This window comes from Mesoplodon densirostris, chromosome 10 (assembly GCF_025265405.1).
Source record: "Mesoplodon densirostris isolate mMesDen1 chromosome 10, mMesDen1 primary haplotype, whole genome shotgun sequence".
In the NCBI taxonomy this organism is placed as follows: Eukaryota; Metazoa; Chordata; class Mammalia; order Artiodactyla; family Ziphiidae; genus Mesoplodon; species Mesoplodon densirostris.
This window is the reverse complement of record NC_082670.1, coordinates 88875998-88892728: the sequence shown is the minus strand read 5'-3', so window position 1 is coordinate 88892728 and position 16731 is coordinate 88875998. Positions and strand designations below refer to the sequence as shown.

Genomic DNA, 16731 nt, shown 5'->3' with positions numbered 1-16731 from the left:
ATCACTTTTTAGATTCCACATAGAAGTGATATCATATGATATTTGTCTTTCTCTGTCTGGCTGACTTCACTTAGTATGGTAATCTCTAGGTCCATCCATGTTGCTGCAAATGGCATTATTTCATTCTTTTTTGTGTATGCCCTTGTCTTGTTACAGATTAGTCCCTCAGAAGAACTAAATCTCTTCTTCCTGAAATCTTCCCTATACTAGTTTCCCTCCCCTGCCCCACCCACAGAGCTTCGTTTTAAAAGGCAAAAATGTGCCTTGATGCTGCTAGTGACCCAATATTGCCTGTGGCTGGGGAACGAGCAAGTCTCAACAAGTCAACGTATGGAATGCTTTTCCTCTAAAGGCCTCCACAAACTCAAACTTGTCATCTTACCTTTACAATTGAGCCTATGAAGCTATCCAGCCACCATAGCCTGACTGGGACACCGGGAAGATTCTTTCAATATATGAGAATTTTTTTTCTGGCTTGTCTTTTGGGTTATTTTTTTATAGCATGTCTTTCAATTAACTTTATTCACATTTATAACAATAATGTTATCATTTATTGCTAGCCACAGTGCTAAATATTTGTACAAATTAGGTTATTTAATCCTGGTATCATCGCTATACAGAATATATTTATATTATTATTTTTATTTATTTATTTATTTATTTTTTGCGGTACGCAGGCCTCTCACTGTTGTGGCCTCTCCCGTTGCGGAGCACAGGCTCCAGACATGCAGGCTCAGCGGCCATGGCTCACGGACCCAGCCGCTCCGCGGCATGTGGGATCTTCCCGGACCGGGGCACGAACCCGTGTCCCCTGCATTGGCAGGCGGACTCTCAACTACTGCGCCACCAGGGAAGCCCTATATTTATATTATTATCCCCACTTTACAGACAAAGAAACTAAAGCTTAAAGAACATAAGCCATTTGCCCAATGTCACATGGCCAGTAAGTAACCAAATTGGAATAGGAACTCTGTTGGTTCCAAACATTGGCTGGTAAGCTCTACTCTGCACACAGCTGATTGATGTACATCTAAATGGCCTAAACAATTCTCACTTTGAATAGTCCCACTAATTTTGTCTTTTTTCATTTTTATTTCTAGTGTCTTCTACAAATGCTTCCGGGAACTGGAGGACCCAGATAACAATAGGGCTATCTGAATACGAGACCCCGGCACATTCTTCCTACACCAGCTGCTATGGCAACGTCTATAATCCTTTGCCCTCTCCAGGCAGGTGAGAAAGGCATGCTTAAAACTTTCAGTACCCTGTTCCTGGTCTAAAGAATTCAGGAATCCAGTTTTATTTTATGAACGCTAAGTAATCTAGCTCAAGCGTTGGCAAATTGTAGTCTAAGACCGGCTGCCACCTATGTTTATAAATAAATTTTGATTGGAAAACAGCCATGCTTATTTATTTACATGTTACCTATGGCTGTTTTTGTACTATGAGGGCAGAGCGGAATAGTTGCAACAGAGATTTCATGGCCGACGAAGCCAAAAATATCTGGCCCTTTAAGAAAAAAACTCGCTGGTGCTCAATCTAGCTCATTCAAATCTGACCCTCTTCTTAGAGTCCTGTACATTAAATTTTGTGTCTGAAGGGTTCTTTTTAATTGCTATACTTGAAACTGTACTACTGATATACCCAGTTAAGACTTTTCTGGAACCTTGCAGGAAAAATATCTCTGTCCCAGAAAAGGCTGTTCATGCCAAGATTCCTCATAGACAGTTGGTGGGCTTGATTTCAAACATTTGCTGCCTTTTTGTGTCTAACCCTATGTTCATTAAGAAGCAACAGACGCAGCCAGCTGTCCTGTGTGTCTGTCATAGTAGTTCTTTGTAAACGTTTAGAGGAAATAAATAAGGTCAATTTGTTAAAATGTGATTATTAAAAAGATTGCAAACTCTGGATTACGTTTTTCAATTCTTTGCATACATGGGAGGAGTTAAACTTGAAGTGGTCATTTTTCTCGATCACCTTCTCACAGAATATAATCTGTACCCCTGGTGCCAAGAAGTAAAGCATTTTCTGTTGCTTTTTGTTTTTGTTTAAGAAAATTTAATTTTGCTTTCTTTAAGTCAGATTGCGTCAGGCATAGGAGGCTTACATAGACAATAACTTTTAAAGGTGAATACTGGTGAATTTGAGGTTAGTTTCTTACTAAAGCACTCAGTGTTACAAGCAAATTGGAGATAATTCAACCCCAAAAGCTTGTTTTTCTTTTCCATATTTAGCAAAAGTTTTTCTTGGCTTGAAATATTAGGCCAATTGTCTCAACTCAACAAAGGGCATGCTCAAAATAGAATTTTAATGAAAATATACTTCAGAGGATGTCAGATAGCTTGGACTTCTGTAAATAATGCTTGCAAATGAGTTAAGAGCAGGAAGACTTTGGCCCAAAATTTGAGCTGAACTTTTTCAATTCAGTTCTAATCATTTTGTATAATACATTTGCAAATAATTTTCCTGTTTGTATACTTTCACTTTTGTTTTTGTTGACTGAGTTAGAAGTGATATAAAACAAACCATTCAGGGCATAAGACAGTTCTAATATCCTAACACCACTTTCATAGGACTCAGGAAGTGTTAAACATTTTTAGAGACAGTCTGTTTTTACAAAGTCTGTCCATCTGTTACAGCCAGGCCAACATGGCTTGATAGCAGAGTCTGAAGGGGCATGATATACAGGAAATTAGAAACTATTTAAAGACCCCTATTGTGTATGTGTACATGTGCACATAATATGAGCTCATTGTAGAAAATGTGTTCCCATTTTTTTTTACAAAACTCTTTAAACCTTATTTTATGCAACCATGTGATATTCCACTCAATAAATATGCCGTACTTTATTAACAGTTCCCCATAGTTTGATTTTAAATGGCTTTTAAATTTTCTTTCTTTTTTTATTGTAAATAAAATACAATACTTTGTGCAAAATATTTGTCTGAATTCTAGATTATTTCCTTAGGACACATTCCAATAAGTTGGTTTAATGGATTAAATTGAAAAGCATATTTTTTAAGCTCCTGCTTACTAGAAAGATTTGCCAACGTACCCTCCTATCCCAGAGAATTATGGGAATGCTTATTTCTACCCATTTGTCCGTTTAGGATTTTATTTTTATCATGTACAGTCTGATCAATTTAACTTGACTTATTAATAAGGCAAGTATAACAATCCTCCATAAAGCTTTAGAAATTTGTTCTAAAACTGCATGTTATTTTTTATGAAAATGTAATTATTAAAATAAGAGAAAAATTGGGTTTCAAGATAAAGATAAAAAACTTTAGATCTGCCCTTAAATTGAAGATTTGAAATGCTTAGCCATAGATCAGTATGTTTTTAAAAATGAAGTGCATGTTATTTAGAGACTCCTACCTCGGAGTGTCCAGGTCTTAATATTATAGAAAGCTACAAATTTATACCAATAAAATGTTTTTCCTTGTATAGTATAACTGTTAGCAGCATAAACTTTCTAAAATTAGAAATGTTGAAGTCTCTTCTGCTACCTCGTATGTAATATAGTCAAATTCCTGGCTCTGCTGCTGCAAACTGTGTTTTCAAATAACTTTTTTTCTTTCACTTCCTGTTTTCCATTTCCTATCCTCTTCCTTATTGAACACTCCCTATTACTAGGCAGAACCAAGGGCTTCTGTCTCGGAGAATGGTTGTGTCTCCAGAAATGAGATCAGTTTTCAATTCTCTTTTAAGCGTAGCCAGCTGTAGTAAGTACAGTCCCTCAAATCGATGTGTTGCTTCTTGCATAGCAGCAGTTTCGCTTGTTCTGAGTGACGTGTGAAGTTACAGAAATCTGCTTTTGTTTTTATATTAGAAAAAAAACACTAAATATCTGGTTTTGCATAGTGTTTATTTCCAAAGCTCTTTTCCAAAGGACTTTTTATTCACCTCTACTAAAAGACATTGAAGTTTAAAATAAAAAGAAAGCTACTAACTATCTAACCTATTCTAACCTGCTATTACAGGAATGAGGTTTTGCTTATTGGAATGGTCTGTATAATAGGATGCCTTCTTTTGGATGTACTTTCCAAATGGGCCTGTGATTGTTTTATGTGATGCTGTTTCCAATTTACACTTGACCCATACACCCTAGGGATGTAAAATATGTCCCAAGGTACCCTCGCCTCCCTTTAAGTATATTCCTTTGTTTCTAAGAAAAACATCTAGTATATTCCCTGAATTTGAAGACTGCTTAAAGTGTAGCTGTCAAAAATACTTCAAAAGTCAAAAATACAACTCTCACACAAATCTAAAATGAACATATGTCGAAGATTTATTTAACTCATTCATGAGGGAACTAACAGAATGCTAAAGCTGGTTCCCAGATAATTCAAGAGACTGAATTCCACACACTGAAAGGGAGAGTACTGAGATGAGACTACTCAATTCAATATAAAACCAGTTAATATCCTACAGGGCAATAAAACTATGACCGTAATCTTTCTACTAGACAGAAGTTATTTGTATTTCTTCCAAACAGAAACCCCCAAGTTAACATGTAACTTAACACAGTCTGGGTCCTCATCCATGGTAAATGTAAGTTAGACAAAAGTCTATCTCTCAAGAGAAGTAAATACTCCTTGCATGGGCCTGTGAGACCATGTTCCAGTATGACGTTGAAAAAACACACAGTCATCCCTTGCCTTATTTCCAAGTTTCGGATACTTTTCTTAACAGTGTTTTCTACTAACTTTTTGAGTATAGTAATCTTTGTACTCTGGGAACAAAAATGACAACAAGTTGTAACTTTTCTGGTTTCCTTTCATAGACCATACACAGAGACCGGTCAACTGGACAATACAGAGGGAAACCCGCTGGAAGACAGCCTGGAGAATAGTGAGCAGAGGCTCTTTTGGCATGAAGACTCAAAGCCTGGAACATTAGTCTGAACTGCAGTTGAGCTCTTGACCGAGCCCTGCGTTCTCACACTAGTGTGCCTTGCAAAATGTGTTCGTCTTCCCAGAAGGCTGTTGGCTATAGAAACCTAAAGGCATCCAAGGTGGAAGAGAGGACTCCCGTGGCCCCGGAGGTGAATCACACACTAAGCCGCACAAAACCCCTGAACAACAACCCACCTTTCCAAGTCTAGGTGCTAACCTAACAGAGCAAGGTCAAGACCACATGTGAACCATTGCCAAGGAGGACTCAGCCTTTACCAAGAGCAAGCACTTTTTAAGAGAACAAAAGTTGTTGAAGGCAGACCTCAAAACTGTGAAAAGTGCGTTCAGGGTCTCCAATAGGGAAGAAGGACAGGGGAAATTTCAGAGCACAATTCAGAATGATGAGAGAAGGGAAGCCAGAAGCTCGTCACTGCTCACCATCGGAAAGTTGGAATTTGTGAGCTGGTGAAGAATTACATACTATGTCTACCCCGGACATGAACAACTTAGACAGTATTAGAAAATTACTTGAAGAGAAGCCGGATTTTTCATGAAGTCCTGAATGAGTGTAAATGTTTTTAGGCTATTATCAAGAGTGATGGTTTTCATAAGCACCATAAAATGGGTTCTGGAAAGACTTATGGCTGTAGCATCCTGTAATATAACTTCATGGTAGCAGATTGGGGAAAAATGAAGCAGCCCACTGCGTAACGGACAAACTCTGCTTGGAGAATTTTCTAAGGTACACTATCATGGAGTTCCTTTTTTCTTTCTATTCCAATGGCATGATCAGCTATTGTTCAGGCTGGTAACTCTCCAACGCAGCTGTCATTGCAATGGCAGACTTGATATGGAAAGTTTTTATAACCAAGAGTTTGAAAAAGTATTTTAAGGTGATACAGCAAGAACCCAACACAATATAAAGAAAAAAAAAAAACACGAACACCACATCATTTTAGATGAATTGTGTGCCTTAAAATTGTGAACATTTGAAGAGTAAGCATATTGTCTGGATTCCCCAGGTAGTTCTAAGTCACCAAGTGACAAAAGCAAGATTAGTCATTAAAAACAAAAACGAAAACCTTCCAAGCTGCCATAAATTTAATTATGAGGCTAAAACTACCTCATACTGTCCTTGGAAGAAATAATTCGCTATGGTTTATCGTTGGATGTTTTGGGTTGGTTTTTTGTTGTTGTTGTTGTTAACAAATATTTCCATATTCTACATGGATCTTTTTTTTTTTTTCATCTTTACTCTGCTTCAGAATTCCATAAAAGGTGCTCCTTCTCCCTCTTTTATACAGTTTCCTTGTTCATATTGTGAATAGAGAAGTTTCTGAACAACTTTTGGGGAACATTTTCTATCTATATTCCAAAGCATGTAATATATACATAAAGTTGATTTGTTAAACTGGTCCTTAGTCATTTGTATCATTGAAAATGAAGTTTGGGGGAAAAAAATTTGGAAAACAAAAAGACATGCAAAAAAATAACTTATTCCTTTTTGCATATTTGTATAGCCTTCTAGAAACAGATATAGCCTTTTGCATATTCTTTTACTGTTCTGACTTTTTTAGACCTATTATTTTTTTTACATAGGTCAATAAATGAAAGGCGTGCTACTGAAAGTGTTTATGTATCCTTCCTTCCATTTATGTCCAAGGTTCATACAAACCAGCTGAAGGTACTCTACTTCAAGTAATCAGGTTGGACAAGATTGTAGATTTTTAGTTACGGTATTGCCATATTTTATTGATTCCAAGATGCCCACTTTTTCATACTTACATCCCTGAAATCAGGGTGCATCTTTTGATTGCTGACGTGTTATAGTTGAATTGGCAGTGTTTTCGGGTTTTTTTTCTTGGTGAGACATAACGTAACGCTGTGTCTTAGAATAAAATTGTCTTAGAATTGGTGGAATACAGTAGTTTATTACCTCATGGAGGATAACCAATGTAGGCTTCCTAATCTTACTAATGTTGTTTATTTGTAACAAGTCATTCATTCTAGTTTATCAGACTGGCAAACAGGTCTTTTAAATTCAAGAATATATTTCATCTGACATCTTTTAATCCCAGACAATGGGGAGAGGGGAGTGGGAAGTGAAATATAGGGAGATTAGTATTTCTGTGCAAGTACCTTACATGGAAATAACCTTTTCCTGTTCAATAAATGGTATGCTCAGAGTTGCAGGTGTACCTTGAAAAAACAAAAAACACTTGGCTCCCAAATGGAAAAAGAAGGTATAGAAATGGAAGCACAGTGGGGCTGCTAAATGATTTTCCCCTCATCTTTTTTGGAAAACATTTCTCAACCATATTATTGATAGGCTTATTAATAACTATAAAGTGACAGATAAATTTTTCAACATGTCAAATTGATGTTTTTTATTACAAAATATCATATACTCATTTTAATTTCAAACATGAAGAAAATATATAACATAAAAACATAGTTGTGCCCTATAAGCCTAACATTACCAGATAAATTGTTAATTTATTGTATAGCAATTCAGATTTTTTTCTATGCCTATAGTAATTTTTTTAAAAAAGCATCATATTACAAGTACAGTTTTACAACTTATTTTCTCACCAAAACCTCTTGGGCCTCATCCTTTGTCAGTGTATATTGATCTACCTCATAAAGATGTATGTTTTACAAGGTGGATTGAAAAAATTGCCTCACCTTCCTGGATGTTTAATTTTTTTTCTATATTTGAGAAAATTATTCAAGATTCTTCCTTGTATTCATAAAAGCTTAATGTTAAGCACTAAAGATTCCAGAATTGTTTTGAACTATTAGTTTAAAGACCGTTCTTAGGAACAAAGCTTCAAACATCAGTCTTTAAGAGCTTTCAGAATTGGAATAACGACTTTCTTTGGTAGTGTGGAAAAGTTTTGATTTTTTTCTAAACTATCAGTGGAGAAAGTCCTGTTTTTAAAAATTTCAGTCATTGTGGACCTATATTCTGTAAAGTGAAATAAAGTGAATTATTAAGGGAAAAAAATTAAGAAAATATCTATTACTAGAGAGATAAAATAAGAAATACAGAAGTATACATTCATATTTATTATTAGATTCATCAGACATAAAACTACTCTGTCAAGTTTCAATCCAAGTTTTTAAACACTGACTTAGAATTTCTGTTCTTAGCTTGTCCCAAGTTCTAGTAACAGACTTTCTAGATTACCCCTTGAGTAACACTGATCTGGAGTTCTGTCAAAGGAAGTGCTACCTCCACACTTACTAATAAGGCAAGTCGGGCTTCCCTGGTGGTGCAGTGGTTAAGAATCCGCCTACCAAAAACAAAAAAAAACAAGAATCCGCCTACCAATGCAAGGGACACGGGTTCGAGCCCTGGTGCGGGAAGATCCCACATGCCAAGGAGCAACTAAGCCCGTGCACCACAACTACTGAGCCTGTGCTCTAGAGCCCACGAGCCACAGCTACTGAGGCTGCGCGCCACAACTACGGAAGCCCGTGCACCTAGAGCCCACGCTCCACAACGAGAGAAGCCACCGCAATGAGAAGCCTGCGCACTGCGACGAAGGGTAGCCTCTGCTCCACGCAGCTAGAGAAAGCCCGCATGCAGCAATGAAGACCCAACGCAGCCAAAAATAAATAAAATAAAATAAATTAATTTAAAAAAATAAGGCAAGTCATTCATAGTGCTCTATGATCTCACAAAATGCAGTCCATTTCCAGAGAGAAAAATCTTTTAACACATATATGGAGTCCAGAAGATGATGCACAACTTAACTCACCTTTCAGCACAAAGCTTATTGGGCCCTTCATCTGCCATGCTTCTAACTCCATTCCTGTGCCCTCCTCTGGATTTCCATAGGTCTTTTCTATTCCTCTGCCTCCTCTTCCTTGTGCCACATGGAGCAGGAAAAAAGAAAGGTATGTCCCTATGCAAAAATGTATTTGCTCATGTCATCCCCACAACGGCCCAGTGAGGTACATAGTGCTATTATATCTCCATTTTACAGACTCTGAGAATTAGAAAACTCAAGTAATTTGCCAAGTCCTGTAGCTATTGAGAGAAAAGCAGGAAATAGATCCTGACTTGTCACACTGCAACTCAAACTGCTACCACCTTGTTGTTCCATGAACAGTGTCTCCACAGTAAGGGGAGCAAACAGGATTAAAAAAAAATATGTTAATGAAAATTGAGTGGATATATGCTAAGCTCAGATTCCCTTGCTCATTGCTTATTAAAGAGAATGGGCCCAGTTTTCTTTCATTTACCTGTGGGAGAAAGGCAGAGAAGCAGGCTTCAGTCCAAACACAGGTCAAGATAACCCTTATTTAGGGTACTACCTAGTCTTACATGGTTGCCCACGAGGTTGCATTATTTATTGCTCTATGAGCTCATCAGTAGACCAAGTACATTTCTTAAATTGTTTTCTAGTCAATGAAATGTCCCATGCCAGCAAACAGACTTGTTACCATCACAGATAATGAACTAAATATTGACCAGGAGCACTGAAAATATCTATTGATCCTTCCCCATTTCTAATTGCTTGGGGCAGTATGATGGCATGAAGTTTATATGCTATTCCAGCCATGCCCTGAGGACTCCTGCCGGGATTCAGCTCTATGAGATGTCTGTGCTTGTGGCCTAAGCTCTTTGATTCTCTTTGGAAGGAGTAAATCTGAGATTACTCTTTAGAGTAATCTCTGAAGAGTAATACCCTGTTAGAACCTGAGCCCACTTCCAGAATGTCCTTAGTACACTTCCATCCTCTTCTACCTTTCGTGATTCATTGAGCGAGTCTATCTTCCCTGCAAAAGAAAATAGGAAATATGCATGAGCTCTGTGATGGTGATACTTACCTGAGTGCTGTTCTTAACACTAACACACATACAAACACATTCTCGCCATTTCCTTTTGCTTTCGGATACCAGCAGCCTTGACAAGGACCGTATCCTGGGACCAGGAAGGGGATGGGAGTTGACCTAACTTATGAGTTTCCAATAATTATCTTTTCTTGAATACTTATAATATTCATGAAGTGCCCAAGGCTTAAAAGTTTTGTGATTTCCAACTGAGGCATTTGGAAATGTGTTGCTGTGTTTTGGAGTCTCCTAATGATTTGGAAGTACTGCTGGCATTTAGAAACCAGGGACATTAAACATACTGCAAAGGCATGGGATGATCCAACACAACAAACAGTTGTTTTATCCAACCTGCCCAAAATACCCCACTGAGAAGCCCCGGGTGACGTATCTAGGAAAAGGTGTTACATCAGCCCCTATGGGCTTGATGCTTGATGCTTGTGTGGGCTGCTTTCCGGTATTTAAAGCAGAGATTTCTCAATTTTGGAGGGAGGAAGGGGGAAGTGAAGGAGATAATTGTTTTCTGAGGGTGGGGGAGAGATTTATGTAACTTGAAAAACCACATATCTAACAACTATTAAGACACCAACTATGTGTCAGTCGCTGCCCTAGGCAGTGAAAATACAATGTCTTCCTGAAGCTTACAGTGCAATGAGGGAGAAATAGGAGTGAGCAATTGGAGTAACTTAAAATGATCATTACTCCTATGGGGGCCAAGAGTGGTGAGAAGAAAGGGGACGTGGATAATACCTTAGGTTTGTGGGACACAATGGGACCTTTCTGGCAGTGATGCTGAAGCCTGACTTAGGGATTGGTAAGAAAAGATCCAGTTAAGCAAGAAGGAAAAGAAGCTCTCCTAGGGCTTAGAGAACGGCATATGGCATTTGCCATGGCCCTAAAAGCCAGGAGAAGCTTAGCCAGTTTTAGAAACTGAAAAATAGGAGGACAGATTATTCCAGAATTAAGGAAATATAGGTAATAAAGAAAGCTGTCATTTTTGAGCTCTCATTATAGTTGCTACGATGGGCTAAGTGCTAAAGATACATTACTTCATTTAATCCTTCCTTCAACTGTATGACAGAGGTGGTCTTATCCCAGGAAAGGATATAAAGGAGTTCCCTGGCGGTCCAGTGGTTAGGACTCCGCACTTTCACTGCCAAGGGCGTGGGTTCAGTCCCTGGTCAGGGTACTAAGAATCCCGCAAGCCGTGCGGCATGCCCCCCCACCACCACCAAAAAAAAAAGAAGAAAAGGATATAAAGAGGCTCAGGACGGTTACTGTGGCCTTGGTGGCATGACCATGCAGAAAGTAAGTTGTAAAGCTAAAATTCAAACCTATGTCTGTCTGACTCCAAATCTCATGCTATCCATTACCATGATATTATAAACAGCAATTGCTCACCAAGCACCTCTTTCAATGGAAAGCAAAGGAAATGAAAAGGTAAGAGAAGGAGCAAACAGGAGTCAGCCTGGGGAGGAGAAAGAGGAAAGGCCAGTGGGAGGGATGGAAATCAGATTGGCATGGTTAAAATAAACAGGGCAAAGAACAGTCCAGGACAGTCTGCAGTTCATGAGTTTTCAAGATGTGCAATTTCAGAGACTTCTGATCAGGGTGTGGCGTGAAGATATTCCTAATGAAGGTCTAGTTAACAGCCAACTGGGCAGGAATTACCTTTGCAAAAAGGGTGGCAGAAAAGAGCAAAGGCATTTGAGGGATGCCCTGGAAAGTCCTATGAATTAGATTAGCTTTGTAGCCTCCCAACACAGACACAGAACTTTTCCTGGAAAACCATTCTTTATGTTGTCCTCTCCTCAATTTCAGGAGAAAATGGTGGCATAAGGAGATCAAAGGTTGGGAAGCCAGAGTGAGAAAGATCTCATCAGGGAGACTGGCAGCCCCAAACTGAGAAGGGCATTCCCAGCAGCCCTTCAATTACCACGGAAGGAGCCTTTCTGGGAGTTGATAGTGTGTGTCTGGGCAGACATCACCATCTTCATAAAGCAGTGGTTAAATGTGTGGGCGTTAAAGTCAAGCAGATGTGGAGACAGGCCGCCAGGCTTGGAGTCAATCCCAGCCCCACGGCGCTCTGGTTGTATGAACTAGGGTAAGTTTCCTAACCTCCCTGGGCCTCAGTTTCCTCTTTAGGACATATCACACCAGGGTATTTTGTACACTGAACAAGATAATGCACTTAAACAGCTGGGCACAGCATGTGATCCCCAGCAGATACTTCACAATATAAATTATTCCCTAAGAAGGTGGTAAGTGATGTTGAGCATTAAAGGAGACCTAGAAAGTTGGGGTTCTGAGGATTTGCACTGCTTTAGTTTAGCCCCTGAAATGACAACGTTATCGAAACAACTCATCGTATGTCTCAGGTACTGTCGTGGGCATTTGGAATGTTTCTTTTTCTTATTTAATCCTCACAGCAAGTTTGCAATTATGAATCCCAAACAAAAGCTCGAGGAAGTTGAGTAGTTTGACCAAGTCAGATACTAAGAAAGTACCCAGACCGGGATAGCAATTAACAAATGCATTCAACAGAAGTTTCGTAAACAATGAATTCGTGCCCCTCTGGAGTCCACCATGGAGGAAGGCTGCACCAAGATTAACCCGAGAAATCAAACGGATTAAGGTCTTTTCCTGACCTTTCAACCAGAGCTCTCCTGCAAGGCCAGGACTCGGGCAGGGTGCACTTACGAGAGACCGAGACTGACTGCCTTCTGAAATTGGGTGCCCTAGCTGCCTGGCTGCTTCACCTGGGCCTGGCCCTGCAGCTGCCTTTTCATGTGCATGAGAATGCAAACAAGCCAGACAGTAGGGTGGCCAGATTTAGCAAATGAAAGTGCAGGATGCCCAGTTAAATTTGTAAAATAGCTCTAATGTTAAATTTTTGTAATTTATTGGAAAAAAAAAAGCTGGATACAGGACATTCGGGGCATCCTGGAAAATAATCAGTGAGAGATACCAAACAAAACCATTGTCCCATAGATACAGGACGCCTGCACCTAGCAACCTTACTTGCCAGGCCTCTCTGTCCAAGGGCAGGTGGGACTATAAGAGATGCTTAGGAAGCTTCTGGAAATGGTGCGCTAGGGAGATAGGTCTTACACCCTTCCCGGGCTGGCAGAGGTTGGCCCTGCTCAATCCAGAGCCTTTCTTCAGATCAGAAACCTTCCAGGTTAGCCCATTTCGGTCTGTAAACATGCACAGAATGTGTTGAAGCTCTTCTGGAAGGGCACCCCTGAGAAAACCTTTCCTCAGTTTTCTCTGGCCTAGAAAACAAGTGCTTACAAAATGGGTCAATGAGGACACCTAAAGCTCTGCTTAGGTTATTGCAGGCAGGAGGTTTCTGATCCGCCACCTCGTGATACTGAATTCAAACATGGAAGTACAAACAAGTTTCAGGGACTCTTCAAAAAAAAAAAACTCAATTTCAAATGCCCAACAATTTGATTTATTAGCTATGTCTTCTTGGGGTAGTTGTGTAAGTTTTTAAAAATATCATTTTTCTATAAAATAGAAATAATAATTGCACCAATCTCACAGAATTTTAAGGATTCAGTAAAACCATGAACATAGGAGGTGAGCACGGTGCCTGGGCACAGTTAGCCCTTATCAATGTTTGTTGTCATTATTGTTTCTAATGCAACACTGCAAAGAAGTGGAATACAAGAGAGTTGTTAATAATATTTAATATTACTATAAACTTTATTAATAAAATTAAAATAGTAAATATCAATAATATTTAACATTCAGTGAGTGCCATGGCTGGGATTAGAGTGAAGTGAGTGAGGTACTTGCTCAGGTGCAAAATGTAAGGGGGCACCAGAAAACCCAGTTGACAAGATAAATAACATTTTAATGAAGTCTTTTAAAAATAATCAAAACTTAGGCAAAAAAAAAAAAAATCCGTGATGAACAAAATATCGAAATTTTAAATAAGTATAATAATCAGTATTACTGATTATTCCTTTTGCCTCAGGCTCTAACATAGCTTAGCTATGTGCTAATATGTCATCCTAAAAACCAGAGAAGGTAAGTGTTAAATATATCCATTTTACAGATGAGAGAAAGGAAACCCAGATGAACTGCTCAGATACACTGCCCAGGGCCACATAACCAAGTATTGATATAAGGCCAGAAATCTACCCCAGATTGGAACGATTGTAAAGCTCATGTCTTGCTCTTTCTCTGTTCCCTTTCACAAAGGGATGCAGGCTAACATTCTCCTACCCCAGGGTGTAATTTCAGTTGTGCTGTGTGTAGAATCGCCAGATTTACCGAATAAAAGTAAAGGATGCCCAGTTAAATTAGAAGTTGAGAAAAACATTTTAGTATGTGTATGTCCTATACATGTCCTTTATTTTATCAGACAACCCTCCTCCCTGCCCCATCACCAAGGCAACCAGACATTTTAATAAACAGAATTTCAAAATGGAATAGAGCTGCTGGATTAAGCCTGCCGTGTCTGTACCTGAGCACAGACCAGGAAGAGTAAATGGCTGTAATAGAGTAATGAGGGCCAAAAACAAAATAAAAAATAGAGGAAATTGGCTAAAAATCTTAGGCTTAAAGGCAAAGGGACGGTTTGAGCTTCATCTGGCTCTACCAAAGCCCTTTTTTAGCCTTTAATGAGATGCTCTGGGATGTGAAATTACAAGCCTGAGTTGAAATAAAATAAGGAAAATGCTTTAGATGTTCTGTGTTGCGTGTCCTACAAATGTTATTTGTTATTTTGAGATCTCCAGCTCCGGGCGACATAAATTATTCCTCTGGCAGGACAATAGTCTGAACCCCAGTGATTTGCTTCCATTCACAGTGCAATGAAAATGATTGAGAACATAAGAAATTTGTTCTTTAAAAACAGTGGTAATCATGCCCACCTGGAGCCAGTACGTTAGCAAATTTCAGCTCCTTGGAGCTCAGTAAATTGAATATATTGTCAGAAATTATTTCTTCTTATAATGTTGCCGCATGCAGAAGGAGAAGGGGAAAATATTTCAAGGCCAACCTGAACTTTAAGCAGTATTTAAGGAATTAGGTTTTTAATTATGTAAGAGTGAATTGTTAAAATATGTCCATGGATTTTTAGGAAATTGCATGACTTGAACAACCATTTCAATTTCTAATTCACACCCTACCTACCCAGTGAAAATTTTCTAGATCTCTCCCAGGTAAATGGATCCTTCCCAGAGCAATACCTAAGACTTCACACAACCCACCAATTTCCAGGTTACTGGTTTGTATGTGCGTGTGTACTCCCAAGGATACTTATGCTTACCCCCCTCCCCTACTAGTCTATGAGCTCTTAGAAATCAAGGGGCATATTTTATTTAAATATGTGTTCCATTTAGAGTCTAAAACCAATTCCTTGTCCAGCAAGTAGTTGTGGAATTGTGTAGTATTTACATACTATATTAGTTTGCTAGGGCTGCCATAAACAAAGAACCACAAACTATGGAACTTACCAGAAATGTATTGGCTCCCAATTCTGGAGTCTGAGATCATGTGTGGGCAGGACTGCTTTCCTCTGAGGTACGTGAGGGGCATTCTCTTTCATGTATCTCAACTGGCTTCTGGAGGTTTGCTGGCAGTCTTGGGTATACCTTGGCTTGTATCAATAGAAGCATCACCCTGATCTTGCCTCCATCTTCATGTGACATTCTCCCTGTGTGCATGTCCCAGTGTCCAAATTTCCCTTTTTTAGGTCCCACCTCACCTTGACTACATCTGTAAAGACCCAATTGCCAAGGAAGGTTGCATTCTGAGGTACTTATTGGGGGTTTGGACTTCATCATATGTTTTTTTAGGAGGCTCACTTCAATGCATAACACATACCAAATGAAGAAGAAAAATCACCCGTATCCGAAAGATGTATTTTTGAGGTTCAAATAACATAAAATTGTAGGTTAACAGGTTCTACCTGATTTATAACTCTCTACTCAGCAGAGATTCTTGAGGGAAGGATTGGGGGCGTGGTTAATTCTGATTCCAAGTTACTCTGAATAATGACATCGAAGATACCGCAATCAGATCAGGATATTGACATGTGAAAAAACAGAACATTGTTCAGCCTGGATCTACTGAGTCAGAATCTGCATCTGTACCAGCTCCTCAGCTTAAGCACATTCAAGGGCTATGCTGTTCTGCTAACGTCTCCTCATTTCACACCTGAAATTAAAGTGATCGTTGAGAAGGTACACTCACTCCCCACTCCGTGGGTTTCTGTACAGCGACTTCAGCTAGATCCCTGTATGGTACATCCACCCAGGAAGCTTTAAACAAAGATGTACTGGTGCTCCAGCCCTACAGTGGACCAACTAAATCATAATATCTGAGGGTGAAACCAATCACTGATTTTTAAAAGGTCCGCAGGTGATACTAACAAGCAGCGTGGGGCGTGAGCACCAATGAGCTGCACCTGGCCTCTCCACCGCTCCTTCCCCTCGTCACGCAATCCTCTTCCTGCTTTCTCAGTCGGCCTGCCGGCCTGCAGAGAGCAGAGAGGGAGCACTTTTGTCAGCTCCCTGGCCCTGGGATAGACGTATCACGGTAGTTTCTGCAAGCAAGTGTGCCGAGAGAGAGTCCTACGATGGTCCCGAGCTGCTTGTGGAATTCCAGGTAGTACTGACGAACCCAAGCCCTACGCGTCACTGGGAACCTGGCTAACATGCCGGCTCTGATTCAGGAGGTCGGGCTTGAGATTTGGGTACCTGCATTTCTAATGTGTTTCCAGGGCATGCCTGTGTTTCTTGTCCGTGGCTCACACTAAATAACAAAGAGCCGGCAACTAAACCATCCCTTTTTTTTTTTTTTTTTTTTTTTTTTTGCGTTACGCGGGCCTCTCACTGCTGTGGCCTCTCCCGTTGCGGAGCACAGGCTCCGGACGCGCAGGCTCAGCCGCCATGGCTCACGGGCCCAGCCGCTCCGCGGCATGCGGGATCCTCCCGGACCGGGGCACAATTCCGTGTCCCCTGTATTGGCAGGC

The 16731-nt window shown here is 39.8% G+C and overlaps 2 protein-coding genes across 12 annotated transcripts in view; both read left to right on the top strand.

Moving 5' to 3' along the window:
* FRMD4B (FERM domain containing 4B) overlaps positions 1 to 6458 on the top strand; it is a 329668-nt gene extending 323210 nt beyond the window's left edge. For all 11 annotated transcript variants that reach the window (XM_060110254.1, XM_060110252.1, XM_060110249.1 and 8 more), the window contains 2 exons: positions 1101 to 1233; positions 4787 to 6458. In XM_060110254.1, the coding sequence (XP_059966237.1) occupies positions 1101 to 1233; positions 4787 to 4907 (254 nt within the window). In that variant the 3' untranslated portion in view covers positions 4908 to 6458. The remainder of the gene's footprint in view (positions 1 to 1100; positions 1234 to 4786) is intronic.
* UBA3 (ubiquitin like modifier activating enzyme 3) overlaps positions 1 to 16731 on the top strand; it is a 444187-nt gene that overhangs the window by 323371 nt on the left and 104085 nt on the right. The window lies entirely within an intron of this gene.